Source organism: Aquila chrysaetos, chromosome 9 (assembly GCF_900496995.4).
Source record: "Aquila chrysaetos chrysaetos chromosome 9, bAquChr1.4, whole genome shotgun sequence".
In the NCBI taxonomy this organism is placed as follows: Eukaryota; Metazoa; Chordata; class Aves; order Accipitriformes; family Accipitridae; genus Aquila; species Aquila chrysaetos.
The window spans coordinates 31,105,357-31,128,159 of record NC_044012.1 but is presented as its reverse complement, the minus strand read 5'-3'; the positions used below and the strand labels follow the sequence as shown (position 1 = coordinate 31,128,159).

The window sequence follows — 22,803 nt, the reverse complement described above, 5'->3', positions numbered from 1 at the left end:
GCGGCCGCGGACACCCTTGTTTCCCGTGATGCCTCGGGGAGGGGAGGAACACGGCCTTCCCGTGATGCTCCGCGCTCCCTAGTAACCGCGCCGTTGCTAGGGGCGGCCCGGGAGCGGCGGCCATGGCGGCGGCGCTGAGACTCGGAGCCGTTTTCTTCCTCTTGCTGCCGCTTCGGGCAGCAGAGCCAAGCGTGGAGCTCGCAGCTAGCGCGGCGAGTCCCGCGGCGCCACCGGAGATCCGCGCTGCCGCCCGGGCGCGGACCCGCAGCAGGCCGGCCCCGGTCACGGACGGTGGGTGCCCGGTGGGACGCTGTGGGACGCTGCGGGGCGGGGGCTGCGGCTGCGGGGCACCGGCAGCTCTTCCCGGGCCAAGGGAAGCCCCACTCAAGGCTTCTTTTAGGCCTCCTGTCGTCACTGGGCCCTTGGCCCCCCTCCGGCTCCCATTGCAGCTGCCCAGGGCTAGGACAAACCTGCAGGGCAGCTGCCCTACTTCTCCCTGGGGGTTTACCGGGGCTGTGCTGCAGTGCTGCTCTGATCTGAGCACCCCTTTCTAGCAGCACCCCACTCCAGCCAAGGCTTGGAGCCTCCTCAGAAAGGCAGGCCCATCAAGGCCTATACGGCCTTCGGGTACTGGGCATGCTAATCCTAGCACACATAGTCCTGTGAGTCGGTGCTGAGGGAGGGTAGGCTCTCCTGCCCACCCAGCACCCTCCTCTGAGCCCACAGGGCAGAGCCTGGCCTTGCAGAGGAGACCCAGGCTCACCCTGTACGTGCTTGGAGATCTCCACTTACACCCTGAGCGGCTGCGCACACAGTTTGCGCCGAGACTCCGAACTTGGCCTCGGCTCTGTGGATATATAGTGGTGCTATGGCAATATACATCACAAATTTTTGTTACTGTGCTGTCAGAAGGTGTTTCCCACTGTCTTCTGATTGGCAGGTATGCTTTTATTTAACTTTTGTTTTCCCAGTGTTGTTGCCATCGGTTCAGCTTCCCTAGATTACTTGCCAAATTAATCCCAGTGCATACCTCCTTAGGGAAAAGAGACTTAAATCCCTGATCTTGGAGACATAACCTTGCAATCTAATCATCCATGTTTAAACTTCTCTTGTTTACAAGGTGAGTTAAGGATTCCAGTGCTAAACTCAGCTAACAGAACAGTCAGAACTTCAGAGATTCCAGGAAATAGCTGGATACTGTTCAGGTGGTCAGAGAACATCCAGGAGGCCATAGAGAAATGGGCAACACTCAAGTTGAAATAAAAGAAGTGCTAGTTATGAAAATGAGTATTCTTTGAATGACTTGCCTACGGAGCAGTGGTCTTAATTTTCTTCATTCTGTACTATATTTAACTCTAGATTTATTACAGAACAGCAACTCTCAAAAACAGTTCAGTAGAGTAATATCTGTTCTTTCAATTTATCAACTTGAAAAACTAAGAATGCTTTAAGCAGTTGCCAAATGTATTTTATCAAGACAGTTTACAGTATTGCTAGCAATTACTTTCTGTATTATTACAGTATTTCACTGTATCTAAAGACAGGGAGAAAAAACAATTTCAAAGAAGTCAACTGTGGTTATGTTGGTACATCAGGAAAATATATTACTGGACCCTGGGACATGCTCAATACTTGTAAGGTTGCATCTCACTGCTCTATCAAAATGTTTCTTTTTTTTTTTCCCCCATAAGGTGAAACAAGCCCATAAGCATACCTTGTTTGTATCTCTTTTTTTTCCCCCCTCTGCAGAGCTGAGTATATTTTCATACCTTCAAAACTCCTATTAAATCAAGTTGCTTTTTTTTGATTTCACAGGGAACACATAATCAGATTTTAGTATGCCCTTGGTTTTGTTATTGTGTTCCAATTAGATTTGCTAAGTAGCAGAAAAGATGACTTTTAAAAATGACTTTAAAAAAAAAAGCACACATGAATTTGGATATAGACTTTTGACCATTGTCAAAAATAAGGCGGGGTGAGAAATGAAAGTGTTAGGGAACATGCTGTAATGTGTAAAGTTCCAATTCTAATTCTAACTTAAATCTCTCCTCCAGTTGCCAAGCTGTGTGTTTGTGATCTGTTGGTGGCACAGTGTGATGTAAATTGCTGCTGTGACCCTGATTGCAGTGCAGCAGATTTCAGTCTCTTCACTACATGCTCAGTTCCTATTGTCACGTAAGTGGATAAATAGCTATATGAAGTAAAAAAATCCTATTTTATTTGCTGCATGCATTTGTAAGGGCTCTATCCTCTCCTCTTACCAATTCCTAACCCCCCTCCCCCCTCCCCTCCTAACTCCTGCCTACCCTTTCACCAGTCCTTCCTGCACTAGGCCTGTAAACTTTTGGTCCCAACCAGGCAGAACAGCAAAGTGGGCTCCCATCCCAGTTTCTTATTCACTTACTCCCTCTTTTCTAAACTTGCGCACCTTGCTTTTCTTCTCTTTCACTGTGCTACGGTCTATGGGCTCTTAGGCGGCGATGCCTTCTGTTGGGAGAAGAGTAATGCATTTTCAGGCTTTCATCAATATAATGCGGTGTCTGGAAGTTAAGAAAGCTGATACCATGGGACCATCTGGCCACCTCCATAGGTCATCAGCAATTTATCAGTAACCTCTTTCATTACGGTTTATGATATCAGGTAGAAACTTGATCAATTCAGGGTTTAATGAAGTAGTGTGAGCATCGTTCTGATCCTAAGTTTTACAAGTCAGCATCCTAACCTGCCATCTCACTGCCAGTCTGTCACTCTACAAACAGTAAAATGTAACATTAAATCAATAAAGTAATGCCGATAGTTGTTTCTTTGCTATTTAGTTTATCTGAAAACACCTTCACCCAATTTCATCTTCTCAAAAAGGAGTTAAGAAAGCTCACTTCGAAATTGTAATGTAAAAAATCTCTTGGTGACTTCTCAGAACAGTAAGTACAGCTCTTCAACCTACCTTCTGCATAAATTATGCCAATCTGAACACTGGGGGTTGTTCTTGGTGCTTTGAAATTTGAATTAGCAGTCATCCCAGACTGTGGTTTCTTATTGTTCTTGCACACAATGACTACCACTACCCATTTATAGATATTAATATATATCAGAAAGGTCTAATCAGTGCCTTCCTGAGTGACAGTTCAATTGTCTCAGGTGACTGTTCTGTTTTTGTCAACTAGAAATACATAAAATGAAGTTGTGTTTCTTTCCCCAAATTCTTTTGTGTAAAATGTTAATTTTGCATGAAAATCCATGGGATTTTCAATGGCTGCAAGTATTGTGAATCTCATTTACACATCTAGATTTATATACATATATACAGTTAGTTACTGAAAGGGTTTGATCACATGTGAGAGGCTATGTGGTCTCTGAAACAATGGGGAAAGGGTGTTTGATTTATGATGTGATCCTACTAACAAATGGTTCACCTCATGGAAAAGTTCAACTCCATGCTTAAGTAATTTCTAAAAGTCATTTTACTTCTTCAATATCTGTCCTTGACTGCTTTAACCCTGCCTAAGTACCAGTTTCACAGGGACCATCATCTTGTATTTCTAGCACGTAGGACACACCAGTACTCTTCAGGCTCTGAACTGGCACATTTGCTGTGCAGCCTACTGCAGTTCTGGGCTGGTATTGATGAACCCACAGCAGAAATACTTTTTCTAGATTGGATGGGTTATTTCACCTGCCCGTTTCTCACTCTGCCATTTCTTTTACGTGCCTCCCAAGCAGGACTTTTTCCTGCTCTCCCACCCCCAAAGTGAATATTATTCCAATATTCATGAAACTGACCTTTTTTCTGGTCTACATGCCATCGTGTTACCCTAAAGGTCATACTTCCCACTTGTGTTGTATAAATAAAAGTGCTTCTGAGCCCTGTATAGCCTGTGGTGCACCCTGCATTTGTGGTGTCTCACACCATCTGGATCCCATCCAACCTGTCATTTTAGCTCTAATATTATTATTGTCAGGCTCTTCCCTTTGCCCTGGTCTGTCTCTTATCTTTCTTCATGTTGCTGCTCACACAGTTTCCTCTGCTAGATAAAATAAGTTGGAGAATTCTTTTATTTATTACTAAGCACACAGCGTAAACCAATATAACCTTCTAAGGAGGCACACTTACTATACTAATTGTGTTAAAAAGAGTTATCTCTTTAGTCCTATTTTGATGCTGCCTCAATACATGAAGAGAACTTTACAATATGGTCAATACTAACTTCTAGTGGATCACTGATTTTACTATCATTGTTTACAGAGGTGACAGCCATCTTTGTAGTCAGAAAGCTGCTACATATTCACTTGATGTTGAAGCAGACCCACCAGAAAGGATATTTAAATTAATTGACCAAGTCAATCCCAGTGTTTTCTGCATTCATGCTACAAATTGTAAGTAGAATTGTTGCCAATATTAAGCATTGTGCTGTTATTTTTATAAGCTCTTTAGGTACCAGAAACAGACTAAAATTAAAAGTAACCTGTCAGAAAACTGGTTATTCTGTATGCTCACGGTCTGTATGTTGTAATCTTTTCACTTGTGAAACTATGGAGTTAAAACTCTCTTAGTCTTCTTTGCTGGGAAAAAAAAAAAGTTTTTTTGGTCCTGTTTTTTTTTTTTAAAGAATTTAGCATCCTCAATAAATCACATTTAAAGTTGTTTCATGGAAAACTGACTCCTTCCCAATCTGTTACTGTAACTATGTAATAGTCACCAGTGGTACAAATCCTTTATGCCCAGCTTTGAAGTGACTTGCAGGGAAGTAAGAAGTGATCAGTACTATGTCCTCTTAATTTAATTATGACTGTGTAGTAGTCGTCTGAATACTTAGCATGGAAACTGTAGACACTAATTGGCATATCTTTGTTTTGGACCATATGCTGTTAGAAAACGTGATTTTGAAAGAAAGGGACTTACCTCTTTCCTTAATTTTAAGTTTGTGCTTTCATGGATCTGGGTGAAATGATGAATTAAGATACTGCCTAGCTTTTCTCTTAAAGAAAAGAGAAAGCTTTTCTTAAAGAAAAGTTGCGTTGATATTTTTCTGTAACTGAGTCTTCAACAGCTCCAGATGGAAAAACTGTTACTAAATACTGTTTCTGTTTCATTTATCCTAAAAGTTATCTCATTATTTAAAATGTTTTGACAGATAAACAAGCACTGTCCTTCAGTTCCCCTGAAATACCTACTTCTGAAAATTTTGATCAGTTGCTTAAACAGTTTGGAAGTGCTTCCTTCAGTGCTGAGCCTGACAGCTGGAATATGAACACAGATGCTCAAAATCCTTCTGATGCAAATGAAACTTGCAGATACAAGGTAAATACTAATTGAATCAGATAATTATTAGATTGTTCCATAAAAGCACAAGTGAGCATTGTTTGCATCTGCTTTTAAAAAAAAATGCAGTTCTTCTGGAAAAGACAAACTTTATTTTGGTCTTTAAATATAGAAATGTAAAAATAAGTGTAGCGTTTTGTGTTAGCTTACTTAAAAAGTGAACTAGATTTTTAAGTTCTTTGAAAAATAAGTAGCTGGTTTGCGATTGTAAACATAGAGCTGTTAGCAGTGGCTTAAGAATTGATGCACAAAGTAGTATACAGTATTGACAGAGATAGTGGAAATAAGTATTTCTTTTATTCAGATTTATTGTTAATAATACAAATGCTTTAAAATTTTCCATGAACTGCAACACACCTATATACTTGAATACGTTGTTTTATTTGGCAGTATGGTGTTCCTATACAGACAGTGGATGCATTTCTAAGACTACCTAGTCCTGTTGTCTCCTCTTGGTGCTCTGATGTGAATCCTGCAGGTTAGAAAATGCATTTGAATTCCAATTTATTTGCTTTAGAGTATTCTGCTCTGACTTGAGCTTAATCAGTCAGTAAATTGGCACACATACAAATGTAAAATCAGATAAAGATTCACGAACAAATGTTTTTCAAATAGCTTCTGTTTCTCTGGGGTTTTTTTAGACATAGATTGGAATTTGCATTGCATCTATATTAAACATTCAAAGTTAGATATGTAAATCCTTGAGAGTCTTGTTAGTGGTTGTTTATCCAACAATAAGACATCCTATTTGACATAATTGATTTAATAAAATAGTATAAGGGTGGCACCATGAGGGAAGAAGCAAAGCAAGACCTAACTGGGCAACCTTTGTAAGATGTCCCTCTGGTATAATGAGGTTGCTTTCACAGCCTGAATGCAAGTCAAGTCAGGCTTGCAGGCTTGAGCCCTACATTTTAACCTTTCACACAGTTTCCTGAAAATCTGCAGAGGGGGAGGGAGGAAAAAAAAAAAACCCAAACAAAAAACAAAAAGAAGCCACAACCAAATACACACACCTGCATTTTGCAAAACTCACTGTTATTTCTAAATATGGTATAATAACAATCATGATGATGACCATAGGAAAATGGAAGTCTCTTGTGAAAGAAAAAAAAAAATCTTCTGAGATCTCAAAAATGAAATCATAAATCTTCTAGCTTTTATTAAGCTTCTGTTGTTAAGAAGTAATATTTTTGTCTCATAGCGGTTTTGGAGAATCTAAGAAAGTATCATTCTTTATAGCTCACATAAAACCTTATCTGCAAGAGAAACTGTTTACTTTCGCTTTTGCTTATACTTGAGGTTTTTATGTTGTTTTTTATTTCTGTTTTTCATAATTACTCTTTAATTTCATTTGGTAATACTTTGTGACTTTTTTCCAGGGTTTTTAGTAAACCAGGCTACAAAATGCACTAGATCAGTAAGTGTGGAAAAATGTGGCAACATTCAAGCAGTTAGCATGCTGTTCTATATCAACTCCAGCATTTTAGCAGTAAGTATGATTTGAAACAGTCATATAGCTGACCATTGATATTACATATCTTTTTGCATCTCCAGAATTAAGTAACTTCTATTTACTAAAGGATATGGTGGTTTATTTGGATTTTTGAATTGTGGGTTGGGAAAAAAAAAACTCTCTATGCAACAGACTTTTATACAGAAAACCTTTGGAAATGTTTTTACTTCAAGCTTCGGTAACAGAAGCATTTACTACTGTTCTCTGCTTAGTCAACAAAAATAATGGTCTTGAAGAGACAAGCTTGTGTCACTGAGCTAGCGCTTACTGCAGTGGTAGCAGTTTTATGCTTTTGTGCATGTTCAAGCTTTTCCAAGAAGCCTATTACAAGACTGCATAATTCTAAGAAGTCTGGGGTTTAAAGAGCTGGTAAACCTTTGTGTTTAAAGAAGAACCTCTAAGGTTTAATCCTCTGCATATATACCTTTCTTACAAGCCTCAGTTTTTAATAGTGAGGCATTGCACATGCATGCTAAGCCTTCCTTACACTCCTCAATGAGCATGACCTTTTACCCCACCGAGAGCAAATTTGTTTGTATCCAGCCTACTACCAAATCCAGTCTGGTTATTTTTCAAAGCTAAGCTTACTTTTTCATTCCTTTTTGAACTGGAGGATGATGTCTTATGTATAAATAAATCCCCTTTACAGATATCGAGGAAGACAAAGAAATCACGCATGCAAAATTGAAATTTAAACATGTGATACCTTAACCTGATAGTTCCTTCCAGAAGCTGAAGGTCATCAAGAAACACCATACTCTCCCCCATTAAAATGTTTTAATTTATGTAATTATTTAAATTACTTTAATTAGTACTCTTCAATGACTGACTGCTTAAAGACCCCTTCCAGTGTCCTCACAGATTCCAAAGCTATCTACAGTGAAGAAAAGCCCACTAAGTAGTTCACATTCTCACAGGTGGGATCATTCTCCTGATCTTTGAGGACCTCATTGAAATCAGCAAAGGATTCCTCACAGATGTTAGCTTTTGATCATTCCACTGTGGAAGAGGTGGAGCAAACTCTGTCTCAGAAGGGCCTAGAGTGTTTCCATGTGCACCCAGAATTAGAGTTCTTGGCAGCTGCAGAACCAGAAAAGAAAAAGCGTGCCTCAGGACAGGCTCCAGGCAGCTGAATGTTTTTGAATTAAAAGATGAATTCCCCTTCCTCGCTAGAACAGTACATTACACATTACCCATGTGCTGCTTGCTAATTACAATGGCCCAGCTTAGGAGAGGTCAGATTTCTGTCCAAAGTACATTGGACGTTCAGGAAGGATCAGATGCAAAAACTGGAGAAGGCTGAGTAGATGCTAGAGATGGTCTGTAGGAAGTTCCCCCTCCCAAAGGGAGCTGAAGATGGGATGTGACAATAGAAAAGTGACTTGGTATTGGGGACACGATGGTCACAGGGCAGAGCAGGGAGCGTTTCCGGTGCCAGCAGGTGGAGCTGCTGGCAAAAGAAATAGCAAAACACATCAGCCCAGGGAGGCTTGCTGGGAGCCCCGAGGAAGAGGACTGGTACAGCAGTTCCTTCAGGAAAACCCCATCATTATGAGCCCATACTCACTGCCAGGCTGGGCAGTTTGAGTGATATGAAGGTCTTGGTAATTGTTGCAGTTAATCTCTGCTCTCTACCCTGCTCTATCCAGCAGAGCCAAGGACCACTGGGGATGCTTGGAACCCCCTACCAAGATAGTCGTAACGTGATGCTTCACACCACAGTTGGTGTGTAGTGTGTAGCTGCCAAAGCAATGCGCTGCTGCCTGCTCGTGCTTGCCTCCCTGGCTGGTGGGAAGATGAATCAGTGAGAGGCAGCAGCAAGGCTGGAGTGCTGTCTGCCGGTGACCTTCAGAAACAATCCATCACCCCAGTCACAGATAAATAGAATTTTAGGAGTGGTGATTGTTCCCTCTACCCTAGTCAGAAACATTGTGCTTCCTTGAAGGACGAGTCTAATCTTTACAAGCACTTTTATTCATACAGCTGATTCTGATGGCTGAGCTGTACCTCAGGATGCTGCTATAAATAAGTGACAGCATGTGACAGACTTTACCTGCACCACCTTCAGGTCTGCAGCTCATAGGAATGTGTTCTCTGCTATGACATTAGATGGGCAGACTGGCCTCTGTATTCTGTCATAATTCTGCAGAACTTGCTTCATGCTCAGAGTCCAATTTTTGGTTCCTTACCAAAGATGTGAATCAAACACTCATTGAGAAGTCACAAAAATAAAACTTTAGACAAAATGGTGCTCTGTGTGAGTATTTTGCAGGTCTGAGTGATGACCTTGGTCTGACATTTCTGCCATTTCATGAAAATGTGGTGGAAATTTTCCAGTGGGGCAACTGTGCCTATCCACATGCTGTATAACAAGATGGATACTTGCGTCTCATTTCTTTGTTTAGAGACAATGAAATTATGGACTCTACCATCAGAACGGGACAACAAAAGCTCTTCATATCTTTGGGTACGAACAACCTGGCAGACTATGAATAGTTACAAGTGTTTTTGCATGGATCTGCAATAGGAACAATGTTCTCTGATGCCCTCAATAGGTCAAACACTATGATGCACAGCAACAGTCATGCCAAACTGAGATGCCTTTTTCAGGCCACTTTTCCAATGCAAGTAATCTTTTTCAGTGTTTCTTAGTTCTGAGTTGCAAATAGAGTGTCCAAGTGAGACATTAGATTCATCTTCTACTTATTGAATGTACTGTATATTTGTTGGGAACGTAGCCTAAGCTAGGCCTGATGGAAAACTGATGGAAGTCACTAAGAAATTTTCCAGTTACTGTCAGGGGAAGAAGAGGATTGGACTATAAGATTTTTGCCTACTATTTTCACACTACCTGGATACTGTAGTGTATATCCAATCACTTCCACAATGTAAAAATTATTGTAATGCTATAGTTAAATAGGCAAAGCAGTTAAGCTTTAACTGCTTTACTTAACTGCTGCTTGTAATAGGTCATACCTTTGCTGCTGTTTGAATTTGTTCTTTTATTCTTCTCTAGGTGCCCAAATCAAGTCAGATGGTAAGTATCCTTCTAACTTGGAACAGCTGGGGGCAAGATTCTTACTCAGTTATAGTCAGTGGGAGTTTTTCACTGACTTCATCAGAACAGGGACTTCATCCTTAATCTTTAAATTTAAAAATTTCTGTAATTTTCTATTGGTAACGATACTTAGCAACTCCAAGATAATATGCTACCTGCAAACATTTAAGCCTGATGCATTCCCCCCAACTCCAGACTCTCTTAGCTAACTTTAGTTACTTAAAAATAGAACCTTTTGTTGAACTTCAGCAATACATCTAACATAGCTGTTGTTCAGAGGATTATTGACTGCTCTCCCTGTGGAACAACCCTGAACAGTCACAAATATGATGATACAGAAAAAGCCAAAAATAATTACCGACAATATTCAGAAATGATATGAATTTGTTTTTCAGGTTAACATTACTGTCCAGTCCATAGTTGTCCAGTCTCTGAATGGAATGCGGACTTTACTTAATGGTAGTGATGTCCTCAGGCTCCCTTTGATTTTGGATGAACTGTGCATAAATATAGTTCTTGGGGTAGGTATGACTTCTTTTCCTCCTCACATTTGATGGAAAGCCTGTATGCATCAAATCACTTCTGATTCACAAATTGCAAAGATGTGAGAAAGGCCTTGCATGGTTTCCATATATTGTGACATCTCCAAAGCAAATGCAACAGGAGAAGAACTGACTTTGGGATAAAAGAGAATGTTTTGCAACAAAATAATAACTATATGCAACATAACACGGAGACAGGATAAAATCCTTTTCTATTAGTACTGTGTGTATATGACATTACAGACAATAACATGAGTTTAGAATCTACATTATGCTTGGGAGAAGATGACTTCCTGCACAGTGGTGGCAGAGACAGAAGAATACACAGTACACATCATCTCATCTTTCCGTCTTAAATAGATGAACATTGGGCTTATGCTTAGATCAAGAAGTCAGTTTTGAAGAGGCTCCAGCCTCTAGAGGATATAGTGTATCTTTACCATGTAGTTGAGTGTTTCTCAAGCAAGGAAGAAAGAAAACAATCCTTACATAGTTTTAAATTCCATTTTTCTAGTTTCATACTCTTATGTATTTGTTCTAATATCTAAAATGTTTAATTTCAGGTGAGTTATCACATTACATACACAGATGCAGGAGAAATAATCGAAGCAGCTGCTTCTTTTGTCTTGGGGGCAATTAACAAAGAAGTACTTTCAATACAGCAGAGCTTTGAAATCAGCTTTACTCAGGTAACTGCTAGATATGTTACGGATGACTTGTTGAAAGACATTTAATTACAAAACTTATTAAACTTGAATCAGAACAATTGTTAGCAGCAAGGTAAAATGTAACTTGCCCTGGATACACAAATGAGGCAGCATTTCAGAACTGGGCAATAAAGGTCTCCAAAGTCTGTTTTTCACATTTAGAAGAGTCATCTTGTGACTCTGTATCCAGTGAAAGCAAAGCCTGCTCTGTTAGAGAGCTGTTATAATCTTACAGAGCAGCCTTAACTACTGTCATTGTTCAAGGCAGTTAATAATCCTAAAATAAGTGAAGTAATTCTGTTTTCTAACTATTTCAGTGCAGGATAAGAACTAATACTGTACATTTGCATTGTAGGTAAATACAAAGCCAGTTCCTCTCAGTGGTAATCCTGGTTATGTTGTTGGACTGCCCGTAAGAGCAGGCTTCAGGCCACAAGGATATCCTTTCCCTGTTGAAATTTTGTTTGCAGCACTTGTTCTGGTCCATCTTCACAAACACTTTCTAGCATGGACATCTATAAACTATATCTGTTCTTTACCAAAAGTAAAAGTGTGCTTTTTTGGCTATGTTTTAGAAGTAGTGAGTGACTTGGTCCTGACTGCAATCTCCTGGGACTTTTTAGTGAGGTAGATTTAGACCTTCATTGTACACTCTAGTGCTTCTTCACAGTGCAAGGGAGTCTTAAGCTATTATAGCATTTTCAGATATATTTTAAGGATATGATTAAGGATTCTTTCTTCATGATATACATCAAGGATTGAACTTTCCTTTAACTGTGTTACATCTGGCATCATTCAGAATACTAACAAATACAGTCAACTTACCATTCTGCAAAGTACATCCAACCAGGATTGTCTGGCAGCACAGGGAACCAGAACCCCAATATTATTTGGTTATAACATGATATCAGGCTGTAAGTTACGGTAAGAGGATTTTTTTTTTTTTTTTTTTTTTTTAGTGCTTTTAACCCTCTGACAGCCCTTTCCATTAGGATCTGTTCAGGTCCTGGGACATTTGTACAGCTGTAGGAGTATTGGGAATGGAGCATTTAATTATTAAAAATGTCATTTAATTAAAAATGGTCTTTCTCTTGAAAAGATTGTGTACATTAGCAATGGTAGCCAGAAGGCTTGAACAGTGCATGAGAGGAAGGAGAAATTATTACTGTGCCAAACCAATGGATTTTGCTTTAACTCATCTTTTTTTTTTCCTGGAAGAATTACAGCAGATATGAAATGCCAGCCCTTGACTCAGACCCTCCTAGATTTACTGAAGGGACAAAGCTTTCCTGAATATGTGGCCTCATTTGGAAATTCTCAAGCCCAGGATGTGCTCGACTGGGTGCCAATAACTCACCTCCACACCTCAGAACAGGTGAAAGTTACACCACTACCACCACTCTCTTCACTCTCACTGTCCTCTCTCCCAAGATCTGTACCTGTACTGCAGCATCAGCTTAGGCTTCCTAGACATATGGGGAAAAAAAATTCAGAAACAAACTGGAGGAAAGTCCTCCTGGAATATTAAAAACCAAGGGGTTTCACTCTTGCTGTAAGGACAGAGTTTACTTTTAATCAGGCTGGTATCCAGGCATCTCAGTTATGGATCAGGACAATGCGTTAGGTACAAAACAACCCAGTTCTAGCCACAATTTAGTCTCTTGCTGTTTAGATGGAATGAAGCACAGAACTGGTAAGGTTGAAAGAGTGAAGTAACAGAATCAGTGTTTCTACTTGGTGCTTTTGCACCAGGTTTGAGTAAGATAGCAAGAATCCTTTAAAGCACAGAAATCATGAGCCAACCACCACATTTATTCACAACTTTTTCTGACTAGCCCTTCTCTTCCCGATGCAGTGCAGTCCCTGCTATTGGTGGTAGGCGGTGCCGCTTGGCACATGCTGAATGACAGCACCCCCTCAATGACAGCTTGTATATAGGTTTCTTGCATGTTTTTGCAACTAAACAGTGAATTATTTCTGTAACCAGAAACCTGACAGTACCTAAAAATAATGAAGATTGTAGGCTTCAAAATTCTGCCCTGGCAGAGTTAAGGAGGATTCTCTACTGTCCCAGCAGTATTACTGAAATAAGTCTTCCTACTAAAAAGAGCCAGCTCAGCACTATCACTAAAAGCCAAAGTCCTGCTTGAAGTGCAGTTACAGAGTCGGTTTGTCACCTATGGAGAAACTGCAGGGACAGCCCTGAGCCAAGGCTGCAAGCACCTGTGCTGCCTGCACAGGCAGCAGTCCAGGGCACAGGCATGGCACAGTTGCTCTGGTAACCTCCTGGAGTGAGCTTTCTGGGGGCATTCTGCCAGTTTAATAAGATGAATAATTAATGTGGTCACTCTTGTACAGTCAGACAATGAGAGAATTTATAACACTTTTCAGAGCTCATGCCAAATACCAGTATCTCTTGAAATAGAAGTGAAGTGGACTAAATATGGATCCCTAGTCAATCCACAAGCCAGAATAGTGAATGTTACAGCAACAATCGCTACCACCACAGCAAAGCAGGTATGTAATCAAATTATAGGATTTAAGATTAAAAAATGGTTTGTTTTGCTTAGGTATCAGCTGTGCGACAGTGACCCAGTTAATCTCTTTAGATAAAGGTAACACTTCATATTAGAATGTATTGCCCACAACAGTTTCTTTTCCAACTCAAACACAACTGTGGGCTGCTTGCCAAAACACACTTCAGTAAAAATCTATACATCATTCATGAAAAGAAATATGAAACTGTATATGAAAAAAAAAAAAACAAAACCCCAACACCTTACTACAAATAACAGCTGAAAATATAACCCAGTCCAAACAAAGTAGTCATACAAAGAGAAGACTGAAGCTAATGACCATTTGTATTTTCATTGCAGCTTCCCTCAGGAAGGGAAAGGACTATTCCTATAATAAGTTCTGTTGTTTTCACTGATAGTTCTTCACCTGCAGAGCCAGGCTATAAAGCTTGGCCCACCATTAATGCCAAGTTACCCTTTGATTTTTTCTTTCCATTTGTCTAAGGTAAGTATGCATTAAAAAAAAAAAAAGCCATATTTCTACTTTCTCTGATTTGTAGTCCATTTCCTAACAAAGTGAGGTTTATCCAGTCACTGTGATGGGCCATCAGTTTCTTCTAAATTGTAGACACACTGGGTTAGAATTGGCCAAGAGAGAAAGGGTAAGCCCATGTGAGAGTTCTCAAAAGCTTTATAGGAGAAAAAAACCACATTAATTGGAAAGTTTCCAATTATGCCTCTGCTGAGAGGAAAAAAAAAGTTTGCAATATGAACTTGATGGTGGCTCTAGCTGGCCAGTCAGCACATGTACAGCCACCATCCTTCCAGCACATTGGATGCTCTAAACTAGCACTAGCACTGAGCTGCCTGCCTAGCAGTGTGGAGGCAGAAGGGGAAGGGAAGAGCACAGGGACACAGTACAGCTCCATAGGAAACTAGGTTTCATTATTCTGTGAAAAGCAGAGCTAAATTGTTAATTAAAGTAATCATGTGCTATTAGATAAGGCCTCTGCTTTATCTGTTTTCATAGATGAATAAGCCACCTATTTCTAGCTATTTTTCCCAAACCACTAATTAATTACCTTTCTTTAAAAATCCAAACAGTTAAGTGATGCTTTCAGAAAAGCTCAATGACCCTTCCAGCTGACTCTGGCTGAAATCAATTGGAGACGCCTGCTACAGTCAACACCTTTCAAAATTCCCACTTATTGAATCTTACTCTTCAGCTATAAAATAGTCTCTCCACAGGGACCTTCTAGTACCTGAGAGTTCACATTGTGTTCAAACACCAGCCTGGTCCTTTAGAATATACTTTCTAATGGCTTTTCTGGAGTCTAACTGTTCCCAGCAGCCCACTCGCCTACATCTGTTCTTATATATTCTAATTCTTTTAATGTGTTGATTTATGAGCTGTGGAAACAAAGAACTTTATAGCCCAGCAGGCTGCAAATGAACACTTAAAATGGAAGAAGAAATGAGAGAATGCAGTATCTGAACTCAAATCTGATGTTGAGAACAAGGCATTGTTTGACATAAGATGGCACATGTTTGCCTCTATTTTGGTGCTGATTTGATTGTCAACTAAAGGAGCAGTATGTTGGTATTTTTGAAATGAACGTTATATAAATAACAAAGTGGCACAAGCAGCAACAGAAATGAGGAAACTACCAACAATATGAAAAGAATGGTTGGCAAAGAAGAGATGTACTAATGATGAACAGTCAGCTTGTAGAGAAGAAAAGACCTCTTCAGGCTGGGTTCTTATCATTTGTACTGCAAGTTTCTACAATATGTTGCAAAGAAAGAACATTATCACAGAAAAATGAAATTATTTAAAATAAGTGGTACTTCCAGGGATTGTATAGCTTGTGAAGATGTGTCTTTATTAAATTATTTTGCAGTTTTGACTATACAACTGTATAAGACAGGTCTTATGAAATCACTGTTTCCAGGGAGTACACATGATTAATTTTCCAGCAAAACTATTTTTGCAATCCCAAGATCTAATCAAAGTGTGGTCAAATAGAAAAATGTTTATAGACAACACTATACAAGAGAAAGCAAAGAGACAGGAAAACCTTTCAGGTCAAACTGGTAGATTTCAACACTGCACTCTGCAGGGCAGACTTCCCCACCTCAGAAAACTGGCCTCCTATTTTTGCTCACTGACAAGTCCATGCTGTTTTAATATCTTGTTAAGCTTCTCAATTTCTTGCTCCTGTTAGAGACGAAAGTAAAATCATTAATATAGCTCTTACCTTAAAATAGTTTCCCAGGTTCCCACAGATTTTCCCACTGCTGAAACATATCTCATACTGCAGTAAGACAGGACAACCTGGCTAAAGTAAGTAGGACAGAGGTAGCCATCATCCCTTTGCAGCAAGCAGCTAAGGGAAGCACAGGCAGAACAGGCAAGGCTGTGGTTCTTTAGCCCAGCTTACCACACGGCTTTCTGATGAAGAAACCAAGCTGACAGTGGCAACCTTGCAAAAGGATCCCAGGCCAGCTTGTCCTGGGGAACAGCCAGTGGGTAAACCTTGCTTAAATGAAAAGTGTTTTCTTACCTTCTCTACACAGCTGTGTTCCAGTTGTTCAACCTTTGTTGCAAGTTTCAGGTTTGCTTGCTTTAGCTTGGACACTTGTTGTTCAGAGCGGGTCTTTACCGATAAAATTATTCCTGTGAAACAATTCACAGTGGATTCGGTTTACAATGTAAAACAGCCACTAGCAGGAGGTTAACAGTACATGGGGTCTGTATTCAAGGAGTTAAACATGTTCCTCTCAAGCTCTGGTTCTGTCATCTTCAAACCACCCTTCCCAAGTGCTTTTCTTAATGAGGAGGGTTTTAAATTAGCCGCCCCAGGGATTCAGATACCAATACTCTGCTGGGAAGAGGCAGTCTGGCCTCTGAGCTGAATTAATCAGTCAGGCTGTCATTCAAATCCTGAATTTGAATTCACTCCCTTGGCAGAACCTCAGGGGGGATGTAACTGGCAGCTTTGTTGTCACAAGGGGCTGCATTTTAGCCAGTTTCATGTAGTCAGGAGCCTTGCTCTAACAGCAATGCACAGCACCGCCTGGGGCACAAGCCTTGTCCACCCCTGGGACCGATCGCTGTGACCTGCTGGAGCGGGACATGGCACATCATCTGGTCCTTAAGGTTTTGGCTTCACCTTGCACAGCTGCAGTAAGGGCACGCAGTTTCTCCTTACAGCAGAGGTGTCACTTCTCTACTGAAATATTGTTAGGTTATTACACATGAACTCAGCCCCCACAGTAAAGGCATTTTCTTCCCACCCTTTTCTGGGGGGGGGGGGGGGGGGGGGGGGGGGGGGAAGTGGAATAGCTTGGTAAGAGCATCAAGAACATCACGTTCTTCCTACCCGACAGAGCTCTCCTCTGGCTGCTGACAGAACAACACACACGAAGGCAGGCACCAATGTGTGCCTGTGTTTCTTGTGGTACAGGCAGCAGGCTTGGGGTTTGGGGGTTCATTTCTCTGAAGACAAAGCAGCAATGCTGCTTATTTGCATTGATAACATCAAACAGTCCCTACCTGCCTGTGGCCCGGTCCCTATCAATCAACAGTGACTGAAGGCAGTGAAGCATGCCTAGGCTTCAACACACAACACCCCGAGCTTGGGGCAGGCATGACGAAAAGCTTGGAGGGAAAACCAGGAGCACCCAAGGGTAAGGGGATTTCCTTGTAAATGCAATACTGTTTTTCTGCTGTAGACCCAAGGTGTCTGTGGCTCATGCAGCTGTACATGAATCCGGTTTCTCTCTGACTTTCACTTCAAACTAAAGAGCCACAAGCTGCTCTCATCTTCCCTCTTCCCAGCCACTGCCGCCGATCAGGCACATTCTCCTTGTCAAAACAGAAGCAGGGGGCTGCAGGTGACAGACACAGCCCCAGCCATCCTTTCCTTTCATTCCAACTAAAAGACCTAGAGCTGCATCAAGTACAGAGCACTCACAGGCACAAGACAGTACCTGGGCTGAGCTTCATGCAGGAATTGGGGATAATCCCATTGCCACATTTTTTTGAATCCCATAGTTCCTTCCCCGAGAAGTGTCTGAAGTTACATCTATTTGCAACAATTTACAATTACAACAGCAGAGTCAGTAAAGCCTGATTTGGGGACTTTATATTCCTCTTCTTACAGTGAGCCCTTTGAATCCAAGCAAGAAAGATCCAGAGTGAGATCAGGACATTCCCTGTGGCATCCCTGGAGGGGATGACAGAGTCACAGCAGAATGTCAGAGCAGTAAAACCTACTCTGCTATAGAAGTAGATTTAGGAAGGTAGGGTTTTACCCTGCTCCCCTCTTAAAACATCGCCAAAAGGATCCTACGGCACAAACTTAATATGCGAGCCATCCCCTTCCAGGAGGGAGGGATGCAAGAACAGGTTACAGGTTGTTTTTAGGGGAACATGCCAATGCTGAGAGCTGGGCATCTCTGCTAGCCCAGGCCAGCTGCTGTGCCCTCATCACCAAGGCATTGCACCAACACCAGCAGCAGATTATTGCTGCTCCAAAGAAATTACAGACTAATTAAGGCCACGCTCTAGCAATGAAAACTACATGGGCAATGAAAGCTACATGAGTTCGCTGGGAGAGCAAGACCTCAGGGTCCCACAGATGGCTTTGAGAAGGGAACAAAGATGTGAGCCCAGATAATTCAGGTAAAGTCAGCAAATCCAGCCCACGCACCATGGAAAGCTCTTGATCAGCCGCACACACCTACCATTGATAATCCTGGCCACCCGCCACAGCCGCAGGAGTATCAGGAGCCCAACAGCTTCAAACTCATGCTCTCGGAAGATGAGGACAACATCAAGGATGAACGACACAACAACAACGATGCCATCCAGCACTTCAAACTTGTGGTGGAAGAACTCCCGGCGGTAGACAAAGACTTTAAACCCCACCTCAACCAGAAAGATGGTTAAAATGGAGAGTGAGAGGTAGTGGAAAACCTGGGAAAAGACAGCACAAGTTTAGGGCCAGGAAACCCTCCTGCATGCACACAAGCAGGGCAGGCTGGAAAACCTCCAGCACTCAAGGGCATGTCCAATTTGGCTCTACAAGGAGAAGGGCTGGGGACTTTTCTTCTGCTCTAAGGGACAACAAGAGCGAGCACGTGGCAGCCAGTGGCTTTGGGTAAGCTGGACCAGGAGGTGCGAACATGACCGGGAGAAGGATGGTTAGAGTGATTCAGCTCTTCTGCAGCCCAAGGAAGCATGAGGCTGCTGCATGGACTGGCATGAGCCGAGCCAGGTTGGCCCCGCACGCTGCAGGGTTGTCACACGAGTCCCTGCAAGACCTTCGTCTGTGTGCCTGTGACTGCCGGCTCAGCAAGGCTGAAGGTCCAGGTCCTGCCTTGCCCAGTCATCCTATTTAGCAGGCTTTGAACCACCAAAGAGAGGGATATCACAGTTCATGTTGACATTTCCCTGCATTTTACCTTTGGGGTTATATTATGTTTGTCTGGACGGATGATTTTCAAGTCCATAAGCAATTCCCCAAGAACCAGCAAGGCATCCAGGATTACCAAACAGACAACCAGGATCTGTTGGAGAAGAACTGACATGAGCCCCCTCCCAGCACGGGCAGATCGGCAAGAGGAGCCAATGCGGCCTTCAGCTAAACGTGCCCCAATGCCCCATGTCCCCGATTTGGCTGGTTGTGTTTCATGGAGCTTTCTGTTGCTCCCACCCAGGACTCCCACTCCTGCAGCCCCTGGTCAGTGGGTTATTCCTACAAAGCCTCATGCACACGAAACCACCTGGCTCCCCACCAAACCCAGCCATTTCCCACTGCTTGGGCGGGGGGGAGCTTGAGCCAGGGGAGAGCACATGCTCTGCTGGCACCGTGACGAGCGTGCACTGAGGCTTGTCGCCGCTCAGGAAACACCTGCACCTGCTGCGGAGCGGCTCATTTCTGACAGGACAAGCCCAGCTCGGAGGCAGCAGCCACTCTCGCAGGAGCAGTGAGCGGTCACGAGCTCTGTCCTACATCGGCTCTGCTATCACAGATGGCTTTGGCAAAGTCTCACCCTCATTTCCCTTCAGCCTGGGTTTGTTCTGCCTCACCTGAAACCTGTGGGAGCTGAAGAGCTTTTTCATCATGTCCTGGAAGGAGACATGGCTCCTGGTGGGCTCCACCTTGATCTCTGAATCCGGCTGCTTCTCCCCATTCTCATCCTCCTCCTCCCATTTCTGGTAGTCATTGCTCCACTGCACAGGGTCATCGCCCACCACCGTGAAGTGCTTCAGGTACCTGGACATGGCTCTGGATCAAGCTGGCATCACCCTGCCAGTGCCTGAGGAACAAAAGCAGAGCATCACCTCCCCGCTCGGGGCTGACCAAGGATGCCAGATCTCCCTTGTTTCACCACAGCGAGCATGAGAAGAGTGTGACACTTCTTTCAGACGTGGCCGGCCGGGCAGCGTGGACAGGCCCTGCTGACGGGAAGTTGCTTAACGGTGGTGCCACTTGTTTTGCATCACCTCCCACGGCGCGCCGCGGAGCCCCCGCTGCCCTCCCCGGTGCTGTTTGCACGCTATTGTGCTGCTCTACAACAAGAAACTTCCTCATGAGGTTATTTCCAAACATCTCAAAACAGAGCATCGATTACAGGAGAAAAAAATGCCAGCCCTTATCTCGCATCTCATGATGTGAGAGGCGGCAGCTGCCCACTTCCCATTGGAAAGAGCCATTGTGTTTCTATTAGACACTGATCGATGGAGGTTATTGGTCAGAAGCTGGAAGCAGGTGATTTCCTCCTCTTCACTTGCTCTCTCATCCCCTACACACCAGGGCAGGCTGCTGTTATCATCGGGTCCGAGGCAAACCCTCTGCTGCGCTCCCAGAGCTGCCCTCATCCCTTCAGGTGGCCACAGTTGCAGCCCAGCTGCCCCCAGGCTAACTGGGCCATCCTCACCCTCCAGCCAGACCACCAAGCTGAAGAACAGCCATAATTTACCTTCAATAACATCAGGGGCCCCCATTATTTCAGCGTTTGCAGGCAAAATAAGCAGGTGACCCCCACATTTCAGCCTGGCTGGCAATGCTGTCCTAGCCCATCTCCTCTCCCCGCATCCCCCAGAGCCAACCTCACTCTTGGCCATCCCGGCTTCAGCCTGTCCCTGTGGGCACCCAGTGAGGGGCAGGACCAACCCCAAACCCGCAGACGATGCCGGTTGCAGCTGGGTGCTGAGAACGGCTGCAGGAGAGGCTCCGTCCACCCCTGCTCCCATGTTCCCCTATCACAGCCCCACCAGCTCGCCCTTCCTCTTTGGGCAACCTGTTGAAACGGCCTGGCCCACAAACGCTGCCGAAAACCTCTCCCGCTGCCGGCAGACAACCACGATCAAGCTGGCATCACCCTGCCAACATCTGAGGGACAAGAGCAGAGCATCACCTCCCTGCTTGGGGCTGACCAAGGGTGCCAGATGTCCCTCATTTCACCACAGCGAGCGTGACAAGAGCATGACACTTTTAGATGCGACAGGGCTCTCTGCACATCCGTCCTTGGCCAAAGCTGGCCGGGGAGCTCAGCACAAGCCACTCTTGGCCCGCTGGAGCCACCGTGGGCCTGCCCATGCTCCCTCCCCTCGGCTCCCTGCAAACAGGGGTCCTGGGGGTCCCAGTGGGACCCGCTCACAGCAGTGACGGCTGTTGGAGGGAACGTGGGCTCCGGGCCACCTCGTCCCCTGCTGTAGGGGATGGAGATGGCCCCATGCTGCCATCACAGTGGCAGCACCTTCATTCCCAGCCACCGGGCGCTGAGCGGAGCGCACCGGAGCCCCGCAGAGAGCTGCCCCGGGGTGTCGAGCCCCCCCCCCGCCCCTTGCGGGACGGCCTCTGGGCCCCCTCGGCCCTCGGAGCCTGGAGCCGTCGCTGCCGGCTGGAACAACCAGGAGCCGGGCTGGGGCTCCCCAACCTCCCCCCGCCCGCAACGACCATGTCGGTTCCCCGCTCCCGGAGCGGGACTGAGCTCCGGGCCCCGGCGGGACCCCCGAGAGGGAAGGACGTGGCGGCCCCCGCGGCGGGGACCGCTGCAACCCACCCCCGGGGCACTGACCGGGGGCCAAGCCCCGGGAGCGCCACCACCCCCCCCCCCCCCCCCCGGGTCCCGGTACCGTGCACGTCCCGGCTGCGTCCGCCGCCGCCCTGCGCCTCCCCCGGCGCTGCGGGGCTTCCCCCGGCCCGGCCCCGCCTTCCCCCGGCCAGGGACGGCCCCGCTGCCCCGGCCCGGCCCCGCCGGTTCCCTCCCCATCGCACCCGAAAGGGTCCCGGAGCCCCCGGGCCGGGGGTCCCTGAGCGGGGGCTGCCGGAACGGGACACGCTGGATGGAGTTTAAACTTCTTTTGTTGTTGTTCTTAAACTTCTTTTCTTCAGCTCCCCCGGCCCGTCCGGCAAAGCGAGCGGACATCCAGGATAGTCGTGAAATTAAATTGTGAGATCAGAGCTCAGCTGCTGAGCAGGGACAGATTAGTCCCACAAAGCAGGTGGAGGTCCAGGGATCAAAAGGATTACAAAAGTGTAAACCCTAGAAATTAGGCCTGGATTAACCTGCCTCCATTTATAGAGTTGTGTTTTATCAGAAGGCCTCTTCTTCTTTAGGTTTCCCCTCTGTCTTTCAAACACAAGCTGGTTTTGGAAGTGCCCTGAGCAAACTCAGCTGCAAAAAGGATCAGGGACCCATCTCTGTTGCACCTCTGCTGGGACAAACCTGAAATGCTTCTGATCCTCCCCTAATGAAGAAACATCTCTCCATTTTTGCACTTTTAAGGCCTAAAGACATTTGTTTCTTGGAAAGGGTTTCCTCCTGGAGAGTGCCTAAAACTTTTCCTGGAACCTAAAAATTTTCTAGTGCCTCAGCCCAAAGCACACAGGCCCATCCCCATCCTCCTCCCTGCGGCGATGAGGAATCAGCACAGGCAATACCTCCCCAGAGCTCTGAAACCCCGTCCCTCGACCACCACCCCAAACCACCTACCTGTAGAGATCAGCTGAGCACCCAGGTGCATAGAACAGTGAAGGTGCAACCCGGGAGCAGCAGCAGGGAGAGGTTTTTATCCTGGGAGTTTCCAGCTAATTAAGGTATTTCAGTCTCAGCTGACTCCAGTAAATA

At 44.4% G+C, this 22,803-nt stretch overlaps 2 protein-coding genes across 5 annotated transcripts; one reads left to right on the top strand and one right to left on the bottom strand.

Moving 5' to 3' along the window:
* The first annotated feature begins 70 nt into the window (after positions 1–70).
* TCTN1 (tectonic family member 1) lies at positions 71–15,574 on the top strand. 3 transcript variants are annotated; one of them, XM_030025776.2, is made up of 15 exons: positions 71–291; positions 2,055–2,175; positions 4,244–4,374; positions 5,133–5,299; positions 5,711–5,798; positions 6,703–6,812; positions 9,853–9,873; positions 10,290–10,415; positions 11,000–11,125; positions 11,499–11,581; positions 11,927–12,067; positions 12,362–12,518; positions 13,535–13,660; positions 14,020–14,164; positions 14,764–15,574. In XM_030025776.2, the coding sequence occupies exons 1-14, from the start codon at positions 123–125 to the stop codon at positions 14,161–14,163; spliced, it is 1,710 nt and encodes a 569-aa protein (XP_029881636.1). In that variant the 5' UTR covers positions 71–122; the 3' UTR covers position 14,164; positions 14,764–15,574. The 3 variants fall into 3 exon arrangements, with proteins under 3 accessions (XP_029881636.1, XP_029881637.1, XP_029881635.1); XM_030025777.2 differs by having other exon boundaries at positions 14,754–15,574; XM_030025775.2 differs by having other exon boundaries at positions 14,020–15,574.
* HVCN1 (hydrogen voltage gated channel 1) lies at positions 15,522–22,109 on the bottom strand. 2 transcript variants are annotated; one of them, XM_030025780.1, is made up of 6 exons: positions 21,951–22,109; positions 19,757–19,986; positions 19,129–19,233; positions 18,409–18,640; positions 16,224–16,336; positions 15,522–15,877 (listed from the first exon to the last, which is right to left on the bottom strand). In XM_030025780.1, the coding sequence occupies exons 2-6, from the start codon at positions 19,949–19,951 to the stop codon at positions 15,812–15,814; spliced, it is 711 nt and encodes a 236-aa protein (XP_029881640.1). In that variant the 5' UTR covers positions 19,952–19,986; positions 21,951–22,109; the 3' UTR covers positions 15,522–15,811. The 2 variants fall into 2 exon arrangements, with proteins under 2 accessions (XP_029881640.1, XP_029881638.1); XM_030025778.1 differs by lacking the exon at positions 21,951–22,109 and adding an exon at positions 21,809–21,876.
* Between the last annotated feature and the right edge of the window lie 694 nt (positions 22,110–22,803).

What these genes read in the sequence shown, in the direction of transcription:
- TCTN1 (XM_030025776.2), top strand. Translation starts at nt 123, where the DNA reads ATGGCGGCGGCGCTGAGACTCGGAGCCGTTTTCTTCCTCTTGCTGCCG. An exon ending in ATGAAACTTGCAGATACAAG is followed by an intron (nt 5,300 to 5,710) that starts GTAAATACTAAT and finishes TTTATTTGGCAG; the next exon opens with TATGGTGTTCCTATACAGAC. An exon ending in CTACCACCACAGCAAAGCAG is followed by an intron (nt 13,661 to 14,019) that starts GTATGTAATCAA and finishes TTTTCATTGCAG; the next exon opens with CTTCCCTCAGGAAGGGAAAG.
- HVCN1 (XM_030025780.1), bottom strand. Translation starts at nt 19,951, where the DNA reads ATGTCCAGGTACCTGAAGCACTTCACGGTGGTGGGCGATGACCCTGTG. An exon ending in GGTGGCCAGGATTATCAATG is followed by an intron (nt 16,337 to 18,408) that starts GTAGGTGTGTGC and finishes ATTGTTTCACAG; the next exon opens with GAATAATTTTATCGGTAAAG. An exon ending in AACACAGCTGTGTAGAGAAG is followed by an intron (nt 15,878 to 16,223) that starts GTAAGAAAACAC and finishes CGTCTCTAACAG; the next exon opens with GAGCAAGAAATTGAGAAGCT.